This window comes from Apiospora kogelbergensis, assembly GCF_038363985.1.
Source record: "Apiospora kogelbergensis strain CBS 113332 chromosome Unknown utg000007l_segment0_segment0, whole genome shotgun sequence".
Lineage (NCBI taxonomy): Eukaryota > Fungi > Ascomycota > Sordariomycetes > Amphisphaeriales > Apiosporaceae > Apiospora > Apiospora kogelbergensis.
In genome coordinates this window covers 4,275,563-4,294,176 of record NW_027117424.1, presented here as the reverse complement: position 1 = coordinate 4,294,176, position 18,614 = coordinate 4,275,563, and the positions used below count along the sequence as shown (strand labels likewise).

The following is an 18,614-nucleotide window of genomic DNA, read 5'->3' as shown; positions in this document are numbered from 1 at the left end:
GTTGGGCGCTTATCAACCAACGACAATTACAGTAAGCACTCAGGATAGTCCCTTCCTTCGCTGTGTAACCAACGAGGCACCAACCCACTTGGGCCTTTCCTCCTTTCCCAACACCAGAAAAACACCGTCAATCTTCAATATTACATCTTCATATCAGGATTGGCAGTACCGGGTGCATGGGCTGCCTGTCGATTGATTTGGGTCGATCGCAATGGGGTCGACAATTATAGAACCGGGGAAGGGCAGGGAGAAGAAGAGGGTCGCAATCATCGGCGCAGGTGAGTCGCAACGCTTTTTTCTTTCTTTCTCACTTTCGCAGCCCCCCACGGAGCCACGGCACGCCCCCTCCCCCTGTTTTTGTTTCTCTCCCCCGTTCAGCTTGGAAATCATCAATGCCCAACCCAGATATGCATGCCACCCCTTCATCAAACCCGTGACACTGCATGGCTTGCTAGTGCCGTCTTACCATTGGACACACTTCTCCGGAGCTGTGTGGGTAGTGCTCAATTTGCAACATGCAGACAGACGAAAAGGAGGGAGTGTCCAGCATCTGGGATAGGAGAATGAGAGATTGATACGGCGTATCTCGTACCGCGGAACCAATTGCTATCATATCATGCGCTGACCGCAATATGCCCGACACGCAGGACTCTCGGGCCTGGTCGCCTGTAAGGAGTGTCTCGCTGAAGGGGCAGAAGACGGGGGCGTCGAGATCGCCGTCGACGTCTTCGAATCCCGCGCCGAGATTGGCGGCCAGTGGGCATACCAAGCTGAGCCTGACCCGGCCACGGGCGAGCTGCACTCGTCCATCTACGATGGCGTCGTCCTCAACTCGTGCCGTGACACCACGGGCTTCAGCGACTTCCCTGTGGACCCCGCCCGTTACGGCGACTATTTCACTCACTGGCAGATGCATCAGTACCTTCTGGAATACGCGGACCACTTCAATCTGCTGCCGCACATCCGTCTGAGCACCAAGGTTTTGGGCTGCGTGCCTAATGGGGCTGGTAATGACGGCGGTAAGGAGGAGGACCACGAGCAAAGCACGACCACGTGGACCGTCACCTTCCAAGGACCCGACGATAAGCAGCCCCAGGAGCGCACGTACGACGCTGTCATCTCGGCCATAGGTTACAACACAATCCCGCTAGTGCCGGACTTCAAAGGCCTCAAGGAGAACTTCCGCGGCGAGTTCCTGCACGGGCACTACTACCGGCGCCCGGGACGCTTCGAGGGCCAACGCGTCGCCATCATCGGCGCGGGCTCGTCGGCGCTGGACATGGCCTGCGAGCTGGCGCCGGGCTGCCGCGAGGTGCATCTCGTGACGCGGCGCGGCACCTGGGTGATCCCGCGCTACGTCCTGGGCAAGCCCGTCGAGGCCTGGGACAACCGCGCCACGCAGATCTGGATGCCGGGCCGCGTGTCCGAGTGGCTTCAGCAGCTGCTTCTGGACCTCGTGCAAGGGCCGCACCCGGACACCCTGAAGCCCGACCACCGCCTCATGCAGCAGAACCCGACGATCCGCAGCGAGTTCCTCGAGCGCGTGCGCAACGGGCAGGTCCACGTCCACCGCGCCGACGTCGACGGCTTCGAGGCGGACGGCCGCTCGCTGTTGCTGTCGGACGGCACGCGCCTCGCAAACCTAGACGCCGTCATCGCCTGCACTGGCTACCACCGCGTCCAGCCCCACCTTCCCGCCGACGTGCTCCACGGCGACGGTGCCGCCGATAACGACGACGAAATCGACGGCATCCACGTTTACAAGATGGTGGTGCCGCAGCGCTACCGCAACCTCTACTTCGTCGGCCTCAGCGAGCAGGCCGGCCCTGCGGCCCCGGCCGCCGAAGCCTGCGCGCGCTACGCTGTCGGCGCCATCGCGGGCCACCACGCGCCGCCGGCGGGTGAGGCGCTGCGGCAGGCGATCCGGGTCGAGCAGGCGTGGCGGCGCGCGGCGTACGTGCCGTCGCAGCGGCACGCCAACTCGGAGACGTACGTGCCCTTCCTCGACCAGCTGGCGGCGCCGCTCGGGGCGAACCCGACGTTCGGCCGCCTGCTGTTCGGCCGCGGAGTGGGCGGGCTTCTCGCGCGCCTGCGCACCCTCAACGCTGTCTACTTCGACGTGACCAGCAGCGCGCAGTGGCGGCTCTGCGGTCGCGGGGCTAAGCCCGAGCTGGCGAGGGAGACGATCCTGAGGATATCGCGGGGGGACAAGGAGTTGTCCAAGAGGGAGAGGGAGCTATTGGGGCTGAAGTAGGGCGGAGCGGATACCATAGCGCGTAGCGGCACTTGTAGTAGAAACAGACCTAATCCACCCCCTACGACATTCATTCACGCATCGTTTACAGAACCAGAAGGCGCAGCTAGTCAGCCGATCATCAAATGGGGGTTAACTAATATTATTCATTATTGCTTTGTACATAGATGTCCTATTTGCAAGAAAGTAGACTTTGAGTGAGTGCTTCTTAGTTGTCGGCCACCATGTGCTGGTTGGCCATGAAGACCCACGACTTGTCGGCGGGGGCCTTCTCCTCGGCCGCCTGGCGCCTGACGACGCTCTGGGCGACGGGCACGCGCAGGGGCACGGGCGCCTTGTTGTGTGTGGGCAGCGTGAAGCGCGGCTTGCTGAACATGGCGGGCCTCTCGCTCTCGCTCTCGCTTCTGGCGGCCGCCTTCTTGGCAGAGTGGTCGATGGCGCCGAAGGCGCACTTGCCGCCCTTGAACGCGGCGGCGGCGGCGGCCGTCCACAGGTTGGTGATGTCCTTGTGCATGTCGGCCTTCCAGAAGAGGCGGCAGTCGGCGTACTCGGCGACGAACTGGGCGGGGGTGCCGTCGTCCCAGTTCTGGCGGAGGATCTCGTTCTTGACGTTGACGCCGGCGTTGGAGGCGCGGGAGATGGGGTACGTGGTGAAGCGGTCGAGCTCCTTGACGAGGGCGGCGTCGGTCGTGTGCTTCTTGGCCAGCTGCGTGTACGTGTAGACGTTGCTGAACGAGTACGACTGCGAGCCCTTGACGCCGCCGACGCCCTGGATCGGGCCCTGCACCGACGGCCGCCCGCCCATGGCGATGAACTGCACCCCCGCGTCGTGCTTCATGAACTGTGAAAACAGCGTGCACGTGGACGCGCAGTACCCGTCGAACAGCACCACGATGTTCTCGGGCCCGCCGAAGGGGCGCGTGAAGTTCTTGCGCGCGCCGTAGCCCGTGATGTCGTAGCCGATGCCGTAGGTGGAGTTGACGGTGTCGAGCGGGTTGTCGAAGTTCCACTGGATCAGCTCGGTGTACTTGTCGTTCTTGAACTCGGCCTTTAAGGCTGTTAGCTTATGGGTTCTCTCTTTTTCTCCGTCTATCAAGACTAGGAGAACATAGACTGGATTAATCATTAGCTTACCGGAGGGAACTTGTCCTTGAACGAGGTGAAGTTCTTGTTGTCGCGGTTGTAGTCGTAGCCCCAGTTGTAGACGCCCTCGCACTGCTGGATGAGCTCGTCGGGCGCCGTGTACGGGTCGTAGCCCTCGCAGTTCTTGGAGAAGACCTTGGAGACGGCCTCGAAGCCTGGCGAGTAGCGCCAGTGGCCGGTGCCCTCCTGCTCGATGTCCGGGAAGATCTGGCGGAATCTATACTACATATTAGCGACAGAATTTTGTTAGTGGAAACGGGGAAGGCTTACGTATCGTAGCCCTGGAAGATGTAGCCGCCGCCGTTGACCTGGACGTCGACGACGAGCTTCTTCTTGCCGGCCGCGACGGCCTTGTCGAAGAACTCCTGGACGACGGTCTGGAACTCGACGGGGCTGGCGGGCGAGAAGGACAGCATGGAGAGCACGGCGACGTCCTCGAAGCCGGGCTGGTCGAGGAAGTAGCCCGAGACGACGGCGTCGCTGCTGACAATCACGGGCTTGGGGTAGCCGGGCACGCCCGTGGGCGTGGCGGCGCCGGGGGCGGGCGTCGACGGGGCGGCGGGCGTGGGGGCGGCAACCGCGGGGTCCGCGTTGGGCGCGAACTTCTTGAAGAAGGACGCGCCGTCCACGACGCCCGTCCAGTTGCCCTTGACGAGCGCCGAGTTGGCCAGCTCGCGCTCCGTGCCGTTGGCAAACCCAAACGTCGTCGTCTCGCCCGGGTAGACGAAGCGCGTGCGGCCGCCCTGCTTGAAGTAGCCCGTGCCCTTGGAGGCGGCGAAGGCCTTCTCGTAGAAGAGCGAGTTGTAGGCCGAGTCCTTGTCCTGGTTGCCCGAGACGGCGAAGATGGCGTCCTCGAGGTAGGCGACGGCGTCCTTGCCGTTGATCTTGGTCAGGGTGGAGGCGGTTTCGGGGGATGACATGACGTCCTCGTACACCTTGACCTCGGGCGTCGCCATGCCGTCCTCACTGACCGACACCAAAGCAAAGGGCCGCGCCCACTCGAGCCCGTTGGTCAGCACGTCCGAGTAGAGGTACAGGTGGCCGTCGTGGGCCGGGCCGAAGACGCGCAGGTACATGTCGGCCTGCCAGGCGTACTCGCTCTTGTACTTGTCGGCGACGACGCCGGCGCGCACCGACGCCAGCTCCGCCCACATGTCGTAGCCCGGGTAGAAATAGGTGGCGGGCGGGTCCTTCTTCCAGTCCGTGTCCGACTGCCACTCGAGGTACGGCGCCAGCTCGTCGATGAACTTGAGCGCCGCCTCCTTGGCCACGGGAACCGAGTTCAGGCAGGCGTAGGCCACCTTGGCCGCCACCGTGGGCGTCGCCGATGGGGTCGCGGCGACCTGCGATGCCCACGCGGCACTGACGGCAGCGCAGGCCGCGGTGGGGAGGCGGAAGCTGTGGCCGACGCTGTGGCGGAGACAGAGGCAGAGCTGGTGGCGGTGGCGGCCGCAATGCAGGCGCAGGCGCTGGAGACGCGGAAGTTGGTGTCACCGACCTGGTTCGGCTGGCACCCTTCCGCCACAAAGGTGGGCATGGCGGCGGCCGAGGCAGAAGCCGAGGCCGCGGTGAAGCTCGAGCAGAAAGCGCGGGAGTCTTCTAGGCGGCCGGGGACCTGCGAGGCCCGCATGGCGCGGAGGCAGTTGTCGGCATTGCAGGCGTTGGCGGCGGCGACGCCGCTGGCCGCCAAAGCGAGCACGGCGGCGCTGCTCTGGGCAACGGTTACCCTCATGGTGGAGATTCAAGGGGAACGGTCAGAAAAGAGAGCGGATTGAGCCAAAGGGTCAGGTTGGCGTCAAGGTCAGAAGCGAGAAGAGCTCTGAACTCCAAGAGGAACAGAAGGGGGGATGGGCCTGCGGCGGCAGGCCCTTTATATCTGTGATTCATGATGGGCGGCTCGGCTAATAGACATGCCTGCCCGCCGTTGACTGGGTTGCGCGCGCATGTATGTAGATAGCAAGCGCATTACACCGCAGCGGGGGGACAGGGCAAGTGACATGCGAGATATGTTCCTTTCCCCTCATGGGCTGGCGGGCTGGTCGCACGGCCTAGGGCCCTGCAAGGAACTGTCGGCCGTGTTCGCTGGTGGCGTTGGCGGCGACAGCAATTCATCCAGGGCGCATCCTCCGTTGGCAACCCCCCAGCCCATCTGCAAACCAGGATAGCCAACCCCACCGGCCTGACTCCATATCGCTGCTGGTATCATGCAGGTCGCAGACGCTCGGGCAGGACAGCGTGGGTGGTTTTCTGCCGGATTGCGGTTGCTGGCAGGCTCCAGGGTCGGCTCCCATGATGCCGTATGGGGAATTTCCAAGACACCTGCCGGAAGAGGCAGGTCCTCGGGGCGGAACCAAATGAGGTAGCATGGAAGATGCGAGCTAAGAACCCCTGGCTAGTCGCGCGCTCTCTCTATCGCCTGTAAACAGAAGAAAAGTAAAGACAATGTGCACAATAGATAGTACGAGTGGCATGTTGCCCGCTGCAAGAAATGGCCATGGAGGTGCTCCGGACCACCATAATTGAGTCGTGGCTCTTCTGGACGTCCGCTGTGGGATATGCACATTCCCAGCCTGTGGCTGGCTTCGGGTGCACACCGCTGAATATGCCGATTCATGAACAGGCGACTACTAATGTGGCTTCAATGCTGAGAAGCCAACCCCTCCTGAATCATTCAGCCTCCTAGGTCAAGTTTCGGCCCGAGAAGTTCATGTACGCCCAGAAACACGTCGTATCCATCATGTAAACATCAAGCGGATAAGAAGTGTTCACTCGAACGATTGTAGGGGACTTGGGGTGATGTTCTGGGTGGGGTCACGATATTGCGACCGGGCTATTGTCGTTAGCATGCATATGCTTGGTGCAATTCGCGCATCTGAGTTCTGATATATTAGCGGCTATGGCCAGGACGCGGGATCCGAGGTTGTTGGCGACTGAATAGAGCTTGATATTCCGCAGCTGGGCGCATTCTGGATTTCCCATCCGAAAGGGCAATCACAGCACCTTCCCAAAACCAAGCAGGTTTATCTAGATCGCCAGCGGGCACCGACTTGATTGGCCAATGGACCCCAACCAGCCCTGCCAACCGGTATGCTAAGCGAAGTTGGCTGGTTGTTTGCATGGAAAAATACAGTGTCGTTAAATTTGCCCTCTGCAGGAACACAGTACGTTACCGTGGTAGTGTCGGATCTTGCTAAGTCATGAACCAACCGCACAAGGATCTCCCCTCTGCGTCGCCAAAGTATATTCCAGCCTCCTGGGCTTGCTTGTCCGTATTGTCGAATTGCCCCTTTTACTTAAGCTTTCCAACGCCTGATGCCTGGGGTGAATTGAGTTTCGACATGCCAATTGCCTACCACTTGCGCACCACGCGGTAATTGATTACATTATGCCACTCGTGATGCCGCCTTTCTACCATTGCCCCTGAGATCACTGGCTCGGCTTCGTGTATGTCCGTAGCATGCTGTGGCATTGCGGTAATTGAAGACATACTGGAGCAATTTGCCACAAGCCCTCGTAGAGAGGCTGGCCACACCATGTCTCGGAAGCGTTTGCAAACATGATCTGAATCAACAACTACAGGTTTTGGATGTCTCGAATTGCGGGCGAAAGAAGAAACGAAAAGGAAGAGGACGAAGATAAGAAGAAGGAATAAGCAAGACACCAACGGTTATTGGGATTCCTCTGCCGGGTTGATGTCTTCTTCGACGTCTGGTCAGCTCGTATACTTTTTCTCGACGACCTCTTGCCCTAAGGTTTGGCGGCCTCTTCCACAGGACGGCTTGGTAGGCGTTGATAAGGATGATCGACGCAACCGGCACCCCAAGCGCCTCCAATGTCCCCATATACTGCCTTTCTCTCTTGCCATGCCGGCCTTCCATCGATTGATGATATCCCCGTATGGCTTGCTGCTGCGGGCTCCGATAGTTGTGATCTCCCCTCCAGGGCGGATTCGGCACCACGACGGAGCAGATACTTGACCATCCTTATGTCGCCTCCTTTTGCTGCATGCGACAGGGCGGTGAGCCCCTCATAGTCTTGGGCATTGACTGCAGCTCTGCTAGAGTCGAGCAGATACTGTATCACCGTACCATGGTGCCTGATGATGGCATGCATGAGCGGTGTTCTCCCCCAGTTGTCAACTTCTAGAGCCAAATCGGCATCATGGCGGAGTAGAGTCTTGACACCCTTGAAGTAGCCTTCTTTTGCCCCATGGACCATGGCGGTACATCCGTCGTTATCTTGGGCATTGACAGCAGCTCCGCCAGAGTCGAGCAGAGACTGTATCACCTTACCGTGGTGCCCGATGATGGCATGCATGAGTGGTGTTCTTCCCTGGTTATCTTTGCTGTCGACTTGGATTCGGAAATGCTCTGAATCGAGTAACAGCTCAACGACGCCGAGGTGCCCTTTCTTTGCGGCAAGCGATAGCGGTGTTTGCCCGTTAATGTCTCTGCACTCCACAGCGGTCTTCGCGTCGGCTAGAAGCAATTTCGCGGCATCGCTGTGCCCGTTCGCCGCTGCCGCGGCTAGTAGTTGACCGCGTGAAAACGTGCTGAAGACCGTATCGGGGTGCATTTGGAGGAGGAGCTTCAACACCAGGTCGTGCCCATGTTTGACAGCCCAGAGTGCCGCGCTACTATGGGTTTGCCCGGGCAGTGCCTCGCCGTGCGGTGCTTTGAAGTCGAGGCGGCATCCGGCTTTCTTCAGCAATTCAACTGCGACAGAATCCCGTTTCTCGGCAGCATGCCACAGTAAAGTGACCTCTCGACCGAAATTCCACGCGGTATCCCAAAGCCTGGACAAAGCGAATGGGGCACCGTCCCCTTCCCCGCGTTGTATGTAGTGCCGTGCGCTTGAGTTCCATTCCATACCATAATCATCGACGAGGTTTTGCGTATCCTCCGAAACATAATATTCGACAAGTCCCCTCCTAAAGACGTACCGGAACAAGTCATAGCGATAATCTACTCTGGCTTTGTGGCTAAGGAGAAGCTTTATAACATTCGCTGACTTCCCCTCCACCGCTGCAGCCAAGGCTGTCCCGCACCCGTAGTTTTTGGATTCCAGGTCGGCCCCTCTTTCCAGCAGGAGCTTCACGGTGGCTACATGCCCCCCAAACGCTGCTTGATGCAAAACTGTTGATCCAGTGCCATCTGTATAATTTAGGTCTGCTCCTCTGTCCAACAGTAGTCTTGCCACTCGGTCACTGCCATGTCTTGCAGCATGCCACAGTGGCCGCCTCAGCACCTTATCGGCTAACTCGATATCAATGGAGGGGTACAGGAGCAAGGTCTCTACCACCGCCTCGTGTCCTTTTCTCGCGGCCCTCGAGAGTGGTGTCATTCCTTCACCGTCTCGAGCATTTGCATCGTGCTTTCTTTGAAGTAGGGCCAGAGTCGCTTCCTTCAGGCCAACATCTGCAGCAACGTGGAGTGCTGTCGTCAACCTCCGAGATCCAGATATGCCAATATATATATATGATTCCTCTGAGAACAGCTGGGATACCTGGAGCTTCTTGCCATTTTCCAGGAAGCCCATCACTTCATTTATAGGAGCGAAAGCCTCGCGAGCATGGCTGCCCCAGTACCGAGCTGCGTATGGATAAAAGCGGTACTTTTCAAAAGGAAGATAGTCTTCGTCGTCACTGTTTTCGATTCCGAACTCATTGAAAGAAAGATAGGCAACCATTGTCCTGGTCATCATTGTCTTTCCTTCGGGAGACCATTTATCCAAGGCTTTCTCGAGGTACTCCTGCGTAGTGTAGTGAACTAATCGTACGACGTTGCTCTCTTCTTCGACAGTGATCAGAGGGGAGCAGGACATGACAATGTGTTGCTGGCTTGGAATGTTGTCCTCGTCCAAAGAGGGCTTGCCTACTTCGGTAGCAAGCGCGTGTTGAAGTTCAGGCAACGTAAGTCGTCGCTTGGCGTTGACGATCCAAGTCAGGATGATCATAGCGTCGCCAGGCATGTCCCCTTTCTGCAACTTTATCCTTTCCAAGGCCTTGTCGTAAGCAATCTCAAGAGTCCCTGAGTTGTTGCTGGATCTATTGGGTGCAGTGCGTATATCCTCGAGTGCTTCTCGGATACTCGTAGGCGACCTCTTTCCAACGAGCGAGTCCAAGTAAAGCTGTGCTAGTAAGAAGCTACTTCTGTCAGCTTTCTGTGATATTGATATGGGTATTGATGGGAAACTTCGTAGAACAATACGCACATTCCTTCCATCGCCTCCTCGATCTCAGTTTTGATCTCGTCCTTCAGAGACTCGTCAATTTGAACGAAGTCGGGCAACTGGGACATTCCGCTTTGCAAGCACGTCCAGATGTCTTCATGACTGGGCCGGACTTCCACAGTCAAGCTGGAGCTAAACCTCTCTGTGATACTAGGAATATATCTTGAAGTGATGAAGAGGTTTAAACCAGCTCTCTTCTGTAAGCTTAAAAGCTCAGAAACGAACCTTGATTGGACCATTCCGGCGTCCTGGCACTCATCCAACGCATCTACGATGATGAAAGTTCTTGAGAAAGACGTCGATATCGCTGCTAACGTAGCCGAGATTTCCTCGAGGAGAGGTCGCGTGTTCCTGGTTCTGTGCCTTTTATAAAGGTCTTTCACGCTACTTGGTAGAGGATGTTGGCTCATCGCTAGCTGCTTTAATAAATTGAGCAAGAGGTACTCGACAGTTTGCTCGGCCTGGCGCTGAAAGTTGCAGTAGATGTATGCGATACCCACTGAAGTGTCATAGAGGAATCGATTGTTCAGATGATAGATCACGATAGACGTCTGGATGGTTTTGCCCGCACCGGGGATACCTGGGCAAAACAGGGTCTTTTCGCCCTCGCTCAGCCATGATTGGAACTCTGGCGATTCCAGCAGCCACTCTCCGGTGCCAGGCTGTCGTCTCGAGATGAAATCGTTCTGCTGTTGAGCGTAGTCAATTATGGTAAGCCATTCTAGGATTTTGGCGCGGTCGCGCTCTGCTTTGGTGTTAGTTTGAGTGTCAATTTGTCTCCTACACGAGTCTTACCGTCCTGATCAGCTTGCACCTTTTCCTTGACGTCTCGGAGATTCAGATCGATCTTGTCAACTGTGGAAATAAATCAGTTCCAATTATTCCAGCCTAGACTAATTACATTTGATAAAAGAATCATTGCTTACTTTTGTCTACTACCTCTTGGACTGGAACCTCGCTGTCGACATCCTCCGCTATGATGGTACACAAGAGTTCCTTGGCGTAAGCCGCCGCCACTGCCGCTGCATGCTCTTGCCAACCCTTGTTCTTGTGCGAATCGGCATAATCGCAGATACCTCGAATGACCAGGCAAGGAAAGTTGTTCATAAGGCCTGCCGCTTCCATCTCCAAGCACAGAACACTGCCACCTAGGTCGTTGTTCAATTGGTCGCGAGCAGAAGCATCCTTGATCACCTGGTTGCCAGACGCAATGAGACCGTAGTGGATGCGCATCTCCCTGGGCTTTCTTCTGACAACCTTCGTCTTGTCACAATATCGGCAGCTTTCAGCTTCCTGCTCGTCACCGTCATCGTAATCCTCTTCCACGATGTCATCGCCAGAGCTCGGCTTCGTCACGTGGTTGTAGTCACCTCGGAACAGCGTGTCCTCGAGCGCACTGGACCGCATATATCGCTGAGCCAAGCGTGGCCACCTCCGCCCCATCTCCTCGAGGTATTCAGGGACCCTGGGGCCTTCTAGCTCATGTGCTGTCTCCAGCTTTCCCAAGGCCGTAAGTAGGACGGTGGGCGGGTTGTTCAAGGCCCCAGACCTCTCGAACCCGCCCGCCGTGGCCTTTCCCATATCCCATTGGACAACACCAGGGAACTGGTGAATGGGCATGCTGACAACAACGTCGCCGAGCCGAACTTTGGGCGGCACACCGCCACCAATTCCCACCATGAGCCCGAATCTGACAGCTGGAAAGGTAGCGATCATTTGAATCGCCACGGCGGCCGCCGAAGTGACGCCATATTGGCCCTTGGGCAGGCAGGCAATGACAATGTTGTGTCCCCGAATAGAGCCAAGCGTGTATGCGTTTGAGTCCTTTGGGGGCTTGGGCAGGTCTTGGTGCAGCTGATCCAGCATCGCCGTTGCGGCAGTCTGCTCCTTTGGCAGTGCGCACACCCACCCAACAGTGTAGTCGCTATGCGTCTTCTGTGGTGGAACTGGTTTCTCCGTAGACTGTGTCTCTGCCATCTTGAACTATGACGGCAAGTAAACTCGCGTGATGCGGTCGCGCAAGACTGAAGACTGGGTATCTACTTTGTTCTAGGTGATGAGGGAAGGCTTGAAAACTCCTTTCGTACCGGAAATATGGGTAAACATTGGAGAGGGCGGAGGGGTACCGTGGACCCTAATGGTGAAGGGCGGATCAAGATAAGATCCCTATTTGTCCAGAACGACAGGTAGGGCTGACAGGCTCCATGTAGCTTTAGACACGTACCAGCATCCTAGAATGTACATTTATGTAGGTAGGCCTACCCTTCTCTCAGCCAAGCCCAGGCAGCTTCTCTTGCCCATCGGCCTTGGCACACGGGTTTCTGCCTCTTGCTCCTGGCCTAGCTGACTATCATACTCGAATTATAACCGAAACATCCTATTCCGCTCTGCCTCGGTCTATATGAAGACCTCGTCATCCACTGAGCTGGGGAGGTCAAGGGACAAGCACTCACTGGACACACTCCTTCTACAAGCTCTACGAAAGAGCCAACAAATTTGGGTACTGAATTGAGGTTGTCTGACTTGATAAACCGAGCTTGTGCATAAATATCAGCTTCTATCGCGGGGAGATCGGCATGGGCTGTGAGCATGGTGCACTCTCGTTGGCCAGATGAGTGCGACCGAAATTTGGTGGCGTCTGCATGAGCACCGTAAAGGGCAAGGCAGACAGCAAAGCAATTCATGCCTCGCCTAGCGAGCCATACGGAAATATCAATCAATTGTAAATTCCAAGGAAATCCGCCACCGACGGTGATTTGTGATATCTCACCATGCAGGATCATGTCAAGTCGGAGCCTGAATTATTGTGTGGCCCAGACAGTCGATTCGTGATTGGAGGTACAGTGGTTGAGTATACACTTTCCGGGCAACCTCATGCGCACTTCTTGTGGATAGACAGCTCTATCCATACCTCTCGACTTGGATGCGTATCATCACAGGTTCGGCTCAGCAGGGCCGGCGAGACTCTGGTCGACCATTTCTGGCGATGCGCCCAGGCTGTCGCAGAACAAAACCTGCTATCCATGCTCGCGGTATGCGGCCAACTATGGTCCACAAGGCTGTCCGCGAGTCTCGTCGTATAACCAGCCGGGCAAATGCTTCTCGCTTGTGGGGAGACGATCCGCTCGAGGTATTGCGCCAGCGCCACCGTGACTCGGGCTTCAGTCGGCTGCATTCTTGGCTTCGCCTTTTATTTGCTAGAGGCTCTTATCAATATGCAATAAAATGTGAGTCTAAGCTCGTGCAAGGAGAGGACGCGATATACCGCCTGGGGGACAGGCTGCGGGTAGTCCCGCAAGCCTTATGAGGGAGGATTCCTTCGGGCGCAGTCTAACGAGCGGGGGTAACATAGCTAGGATCTAGCGGCAGGTACCACGCAGAATTGGGGTCAGCGGGTCGATCACCGTCACGCTGAAAATAGCACCCTGAACACCAGGTGCCAGGCTCTTGGTGTTGCTAGGCCCGAACCAATATCGACGGCGGGCCTTGAGCGCATAGCTTCACACTTCGCACGACGCTATTATCAGATAGAATTCAACTGAGTAATTAGTAGATATCTCCTGTCCTATTATAAAAGAAGGGATATTATCTATTAATGGTAGCCCAATCGAAATATCCCCAGGCGTTAGATCGGGGCTAGGTTTTGTGATGGGGGCGGGGTAGCCCAAACCACTAAGGCCTAAGGCGAAAAATGCCTTATTCTATGAAATACAGGCCTATGGCACCTAAACAATCGTATCTCAATCATGGCCCGTTTCACAGGACCATCAGCCACTTTGCCGACGGCGACGGGTTCCTCCTTCCCCTGCCGCCCAGTTGGCCCTTTCGTCCCGAGCACCATACTGCATTAGAAGGCGCACAGCTTCGTTATTTTTAGCTTCCATGGCGATATTCAGCAGCGTCTGGGTCGCCGTAGAGCCTTGCAGGTGTTCGTTCGGATCGCCTCCAAACTGCAGAAGCGTTTCTAGTGCCTCGGTGCTCTGGCACCGCACCGCCATTGACATGACAGAAGTGCTGCTGGAAACTGTAATCGAAGCCTTGGCTCCATGCTGGAGCAGAGGCCGTATAACGTTATGCAGCAATGTAGAGCTGAGACTAGTGCTGTAGGCCAGCATCGCCTGTAAAAGGGGGTCTCTCCTCTGGCGCTGGTGACGTTGGGATTCGCTCCCATCTGGAGTATTTCATCTATCGGTACCGACTCCCGGCAACTAACTGCGTAATTCAGCAATGCATTGCCGTGGCGATCCAATAGGTCCAACTCTTGGGGACTTTGTATCCATTTCAGTGATGCCAATAAAACAGCTCGAGGTACAGCTGTCCCTTCCCCGGGCGTCCTCCATATAGAACAGAGGTGGCGGCAAGCAATCAGTGCAACAGTGACCGATGTGCCATGGTCAACCACAAGAGACGCTCCATTAGCTTGGAGAAAAGTCTCTATGAGTCGCCGGTCCCCTTGCCCTAACGCACTCACATCAGGCGCTACCGGGGCTCTTAGTACATATCGATGAGCAGCAAAGTAATGCTTGACGAGAAATCCCAGCTCCTTCAAGCGATTGAGACGGATTGCGGCGACTATTGGAGTCTCGTATGTTGTGGTTGCCATATCCATCGGCCATTTGACAGATGGATTGAAGCCCCGCTTGAGCATGTATTCCAGCATCTTGGGCTGACCAGAAACAACAGCCCTATGCAGCAACCCAACCGAGCCATGAAGTCTCATGGCGTCGAATGCGTATACTTCGTTCCGTTCCGTCCAGCTTAGAAGACTGACGAACATGTCGCCATCATGGCGGTCCAGCGCCAGCTCAAGCGCAGTGATATCTTGAAGTCTCGATGCCAGCGGCGAAAAGCCGCAATTGAGCAGCTCACCCACTAGAAGTGCCTGTCCTCTATGGACGGCTATCGCCAATGACGAGTCTCGATCTTGATGTATCGGAGCCTCGACGCCCAGATGCCTCATCATCAACAGCGCCGCGTCCAAGAACCCCTTTCTCAGGGTTTCTGCAAGGAGGGTTGATGAGACAGGGCCACGGAGCGACTGAAGGACTAACGGCTGACTTAGGAATTGACACAGGAACCTGTGATGTGACGCGCGATGATCCGATAATTCAGTGCGAGACACTTCTGAAACTTTATCCACGATCAACTCCAAGGGAGTTCTATCTAGCTCGCTGTGCGGCACGTTTGGATCAGCTCCAACTTGGAGGAGGAAGTGGAAAGGGGCTTCCTGTAGGTCAGACTGGAACGCGCAGATGACTCGTGCCAGAGCATCATTGAACCAAGCGTTATTCGGCTCCAGTTGCCAATTGCCCGGCCACAAACGGCGATTCAAGTCAATCAAATCTCCTTGTCGTAGTACTGACTCCTCCCGTAAGTAGTAGATTATGAGGGCATGATGCTTGTGGTTGAACGCCCAATCCAAGAACCCGGCCATGGTTGTCGGATTCCACGGTAGTTCCACATGCTCCAATCCCCCCTTCAGTATCCTGGTCAGCAAATCCCAGACCGTCGACATATCAGGATGGAATAAAGATGTCTGTTCCAGCCAGTGCGTATGTGCATAGGAGAACAGACACTTGGACAGTGATTGATGTGGAGGCTGGGGTCTGATGCCATAGAGCATTGTACCAATGTCCAGGTCAGCAGCTAGTTTCCCTTTCGGACGTAATCCTATATGTCGCGCCACATGGGCCCATAGCTGCGAGCTCCGGAATGAACTTTCGAGTATCTTTTGAGTTGTCTCGACACCAGAGATGAATTGAGGCCTCTGGCTGATTCTTTGATCGAGTATTTCGCAGTTGAGAAAAGTGACGCAGACAGCACCCATGTATGTATCGGCTTCATCCAGCTTGAAGTGCAAGGTCCTGGTGTCGAGCCGTGAAGATTTCGATACGAGATGTACCATGGCACTGTGATGTATAAAGTGAACTGTCTGGCTTTCTTCGTCGACCTCGAGAAGACTACCTCCGCAGCAATGGACCACGGTTAGGGGGTCGCTTGGTAGTTTGGACTCGTCCCAATCAGTGTCGCCTGGAATAACCGTCAAGGCAAGTTGGAACTCGTCCAAGGTCAATGGGCGCTTGGCAGCTGTCACCAACTTGAATGGTATGTTGCCGTAGCGTTTGTCGGTGATGCGCGAGAGTGCCTGGTCGAATGCTTCGGGCAGGCTGGCAGGCAAATGACACAAGATTGCGTAGATATCATTGACATTCGTGGTGGTGACTGGCCTCTCTGGAAGTAAGGCTTCTAATTGGAGGGACACCCAAAGATACCTTGTAATGCGATTAGCAATTAGTCTGTTGTATCTCCTTTCGCAGGCTTTACCTACATTCCTTGTGCGCCTGCTGTGAGCTGTTCCTTCATGGACCTCTTGAGGTCCTCGTCTAGCGTCATCCCAATGGTCTTCCTTTCTATCTCAGCAGCAATGAATTCCTCAATCTCACCCCATCGCGATTCGTTGTCCATTGATATATAAACACGCTGGGATGATGTCGTGTTGCTTAGGAAGCACTCCGAGATCTCCAACCTACACCTGCATGAACAACATACCAACACTACCCGTTCTTTCATCAGCTGCGCAAGGAAGTTGGAAATGTCCTTAATCTCATCTGGGTCACACTCTCCCAGAGCGTCGATAACGATGAATATCGTATCTTCAGTTCGAGTTGCCCTGAGTATCAAGTCCTCGATTTCGGATACGCTCAGTAATCCCGCATCTTCCTTCGAAACCACCTGGTCCCACAACTGATCATCAGCCGGGATTCTCCTAGCGAAGTGGTATGCGATACACCCGAGTATATCTTGGGCTGTTCTTGATACCTTCGAGCTGCAGAAGATATAAGCGCAGGGATGAGAGAGCGACACGTCGGCGACGATGTTGGCCAAAGCCACCGATTTACCGCTGCCCATTCTCCCCTCGAGCCACAGAGTACAGGACTGTTTCTTTTGTTTCCATTGCTTGTACTCGGGATGTTCCAACAGCCATGAGCAGGTGCCCTTACGCCGCTGGCAGCGCCACTGCGTTTCGAATGAGTTCTGGTTGGAAAGTAACGAACGGAGTACAGCCTGCTTCAGGAGGAATCGCTGCTGGGTTTTTGACGTCGAGGATAAGGAATGGGCAAGAGCCTTCATGCGCTCCACGGCGTTTTCATCTGCTCGTACGAGATGCTCAGCAGCAAGCAAATAGCAACGCTGTTCAATCAATTTGCCCCATTGATTCAACTCCGAGATCAATGGATCGAATTCGTGCTCGAACGATTTAGTCAAGCTCGCAGTGAATTGTTTGAATGCCGACTGCCTAGAAAACACCACTGCCTTTTTGCAGAGTTGCACGACGGCTGTGACATAGCTAGACGTGTAAGCCTGTAGGTCTCGGGATCGCGGAAACAAGGCCGTGAAATCTTGATGTAAAGCCCACGAGGTCCCCAGACTTAGCAATATTGCCGAAAGCTTATCGAAATATGTCAAGAATCCGATCGTGGACTACGTGAGAATGAGTGACAGGTCGTGGCACCTCCGAAGTGACATACCTCGAGGCACACCCGAATGGCACACCATACCCCCGACGCAATCAGATTCTGTGCCCCTCCGATGCAGACATCTCCAATGCTGGCAAAGATCTGAATGCGGTGCAGAAACGCACACAATCTCGTCGAGTAAGGCCTCCATGTGCGATGAGACCTCGCCCCTTCTTGGTTGAGCTCTTCTGTAACCCGGATGACCTCTCCAGGATTGAGAGGCTCCGAAGAGCTCCCACGTAAAGCTACGAATCGTTGACGGTATTTCTCATCGAGGGCCTGCGAGAACTCGGAAAGTGCAACACCCAGTTTGACTTCAGGCTTCAAGGGGCCTGCAAATACAAGTGCTTTCGACATGGGATAAAATAGCTGACGGGGTGGAAATGAGTTGGTTCACGGGATATTTGGACTGCCCTTGCATAGAATATTAGCAGTCCATAGAATGCCTCCAGAATGACGGTGCGAACCATGGCTGCAAAGAGTCTAGCATCCAGCCTGCAGGCACTGCCTCCATGTCCAACATTGCATTGCGTTATTTCAGCTCGGGAAAATGCTTCAACATCTCCATGCCCCCCCTGCCTTCAGCGCCGCGGCCGCGGATGAAAGGGAGCATTCGATTGGGCAACACCTGCTCTCCGGAAGCCACTGATTGCTCTGCCCAAGCACTGCCCCTCATGTCTGCACCTCCAGACCACTGAAGTCTGGACCTCTGTGCTGTTCTTTGGCGTGTCTGCTTGGAGCTTGAAGATCGGCAGCGGGGTTCTACATGCAGTAACGGAAATCGCGGGGGCCACCAGGGACCCGTTCAGGGTAGGTGCCAAGTGCAGCCAACCTGTGCAATGCATGGCATGATTCACGATACTAGAATTGCATGCCAGTGGTCGGCTAGAAATATACCAGGAGGAGGGGCAACCGAGGCTTCCTATTCGAGGTCAGCGTGCAATAGTTGGCGTTGCAAACATACTTGATGCAGCTTGGTTGTCTATCTGCTTCGACGCACGAAGGAGACCAAACGGTGACGGGTCAAAAGACAGCAACTTATTCAAAGAGAGCGCCAGAAGTCCTCTCCAGGTTTAGGTTGTATCGCATGCTTAGGAGAGCGGTTGGTGAGGAAGAATTCCCCGACAGGGCAATTGGACCCTGAAAGATCTAATCTGGCCCATGCATCGTCCCCTGCTTGATCCAACAGTTCCAGGCACCATCTAATCAACTCCTCGTTCCCTTTTCTACATTCGTCTCCCGCTGCATCTCAAGCTTTGAAATATGCAGACGCTGTCGGTTCTGGATGGTGTCTTGGTGCATGCGGCCACTTTGCTGGTAGAAGCACAGACCACATGACGTGGACATTTTCTGTCCCAGCGGTTCTGACAGCAGCGACCAGCCTAGACCTTTTGGTGCCTGAATCAGCAATGGCGGCCGAGGGCCACCTCCAGTGCATCCTGTAAAGATCATTGCGATGCAATGGCTGA

At 55.6% G+C, this 18,614-nt stretch overlaps 4 protein-coding genes across 4 annotated transcripts; 1 reads left to right on the top strand and 3 right to left on the bottom strand.

Annotated features, from left to right (window-relative positions):
- Positions 1-211: 211 nt before the first annotated feature.
- PG998_011828 (Flavin-binding monooxygenase-like family protein) lies at positions 212-2,254 on the top strand (the record flags this gene model as incomplete). The annotated part of the gene is made up of 2 exons (XM_066878644.1): positions 212-278; positions 648-2,254. 2 exons carry the CDS (start codon positions 212-214, stop codon positions 2,252-2,254), a joined length of 1,674 nt encoding a protein of 557 aa, XP_066727698.1.
- Positions 2,255-2,462: 208 nt separating this feature from the next.
- Positions 2,463-5,129, bottom strand: PG998_011827 (pyridine nucleotide-disulfide oxidoreductase family protein; the record flags this gene model as incomplete). Its single annotated transcript, XM_066878643.1, has 4 exons — positions 2,463-3,302; positions 3,389-3,614; positions 3,668-4,830; positions 4,896-5,129. The coding sequence occupies 4 exons, from the start codon at positions 5,127-5,129 to the stop codon at positions 2,463-2,465; spliced, it is 2,463 nt and encodes an 820-aa protein (XP_066727697.1).
- Positions 5,130-7,144: 2,015 nt separating this feature from the next.
- On the bottom strand, positions 7,145-11,605 carry PG998_011826 (ankyrin repeat-containing protein; the record flags this gene model as incomplete). Its single annotated transcript, XM_066878642.1, has 5 exons — positions 7,145-8,192; positions 8,340-9,548; positions 9,854-10,373; positions 10,424-10,483; positions 10,555-11,605. 5 exons carry the CDS (start codon positions 11,603-11,605, stop codon positions 7,145-7,147), a joined length of 3,888 nt encoding a protein of 1,295 aa, XP_066727696.1.
- Positions 11,606-14,062: 2,457 nt separating this feature from the next.
- On the bottom strand, positions 14,063-17,502 carry PG998_011825 (uncharacterized protein; the record flags this gene model as incomplete). The annotated part of the gene is given in 4 exon segments (XM_066878641.1): positions 14,063-14,086; positions 14,100-15,900; positions 15,957-17,110; positions 17,158-17,502. 4 exon segments carry the CDS (start codon positions 17,500-17,502, stop codon positions 14,063-14,065), a joined length of 3,324 nt encoding a protein of 1,107 aa, XP_066727695.1.
- Positions 17,503-18,614: the final 1,112 nt, after the last annotated feature.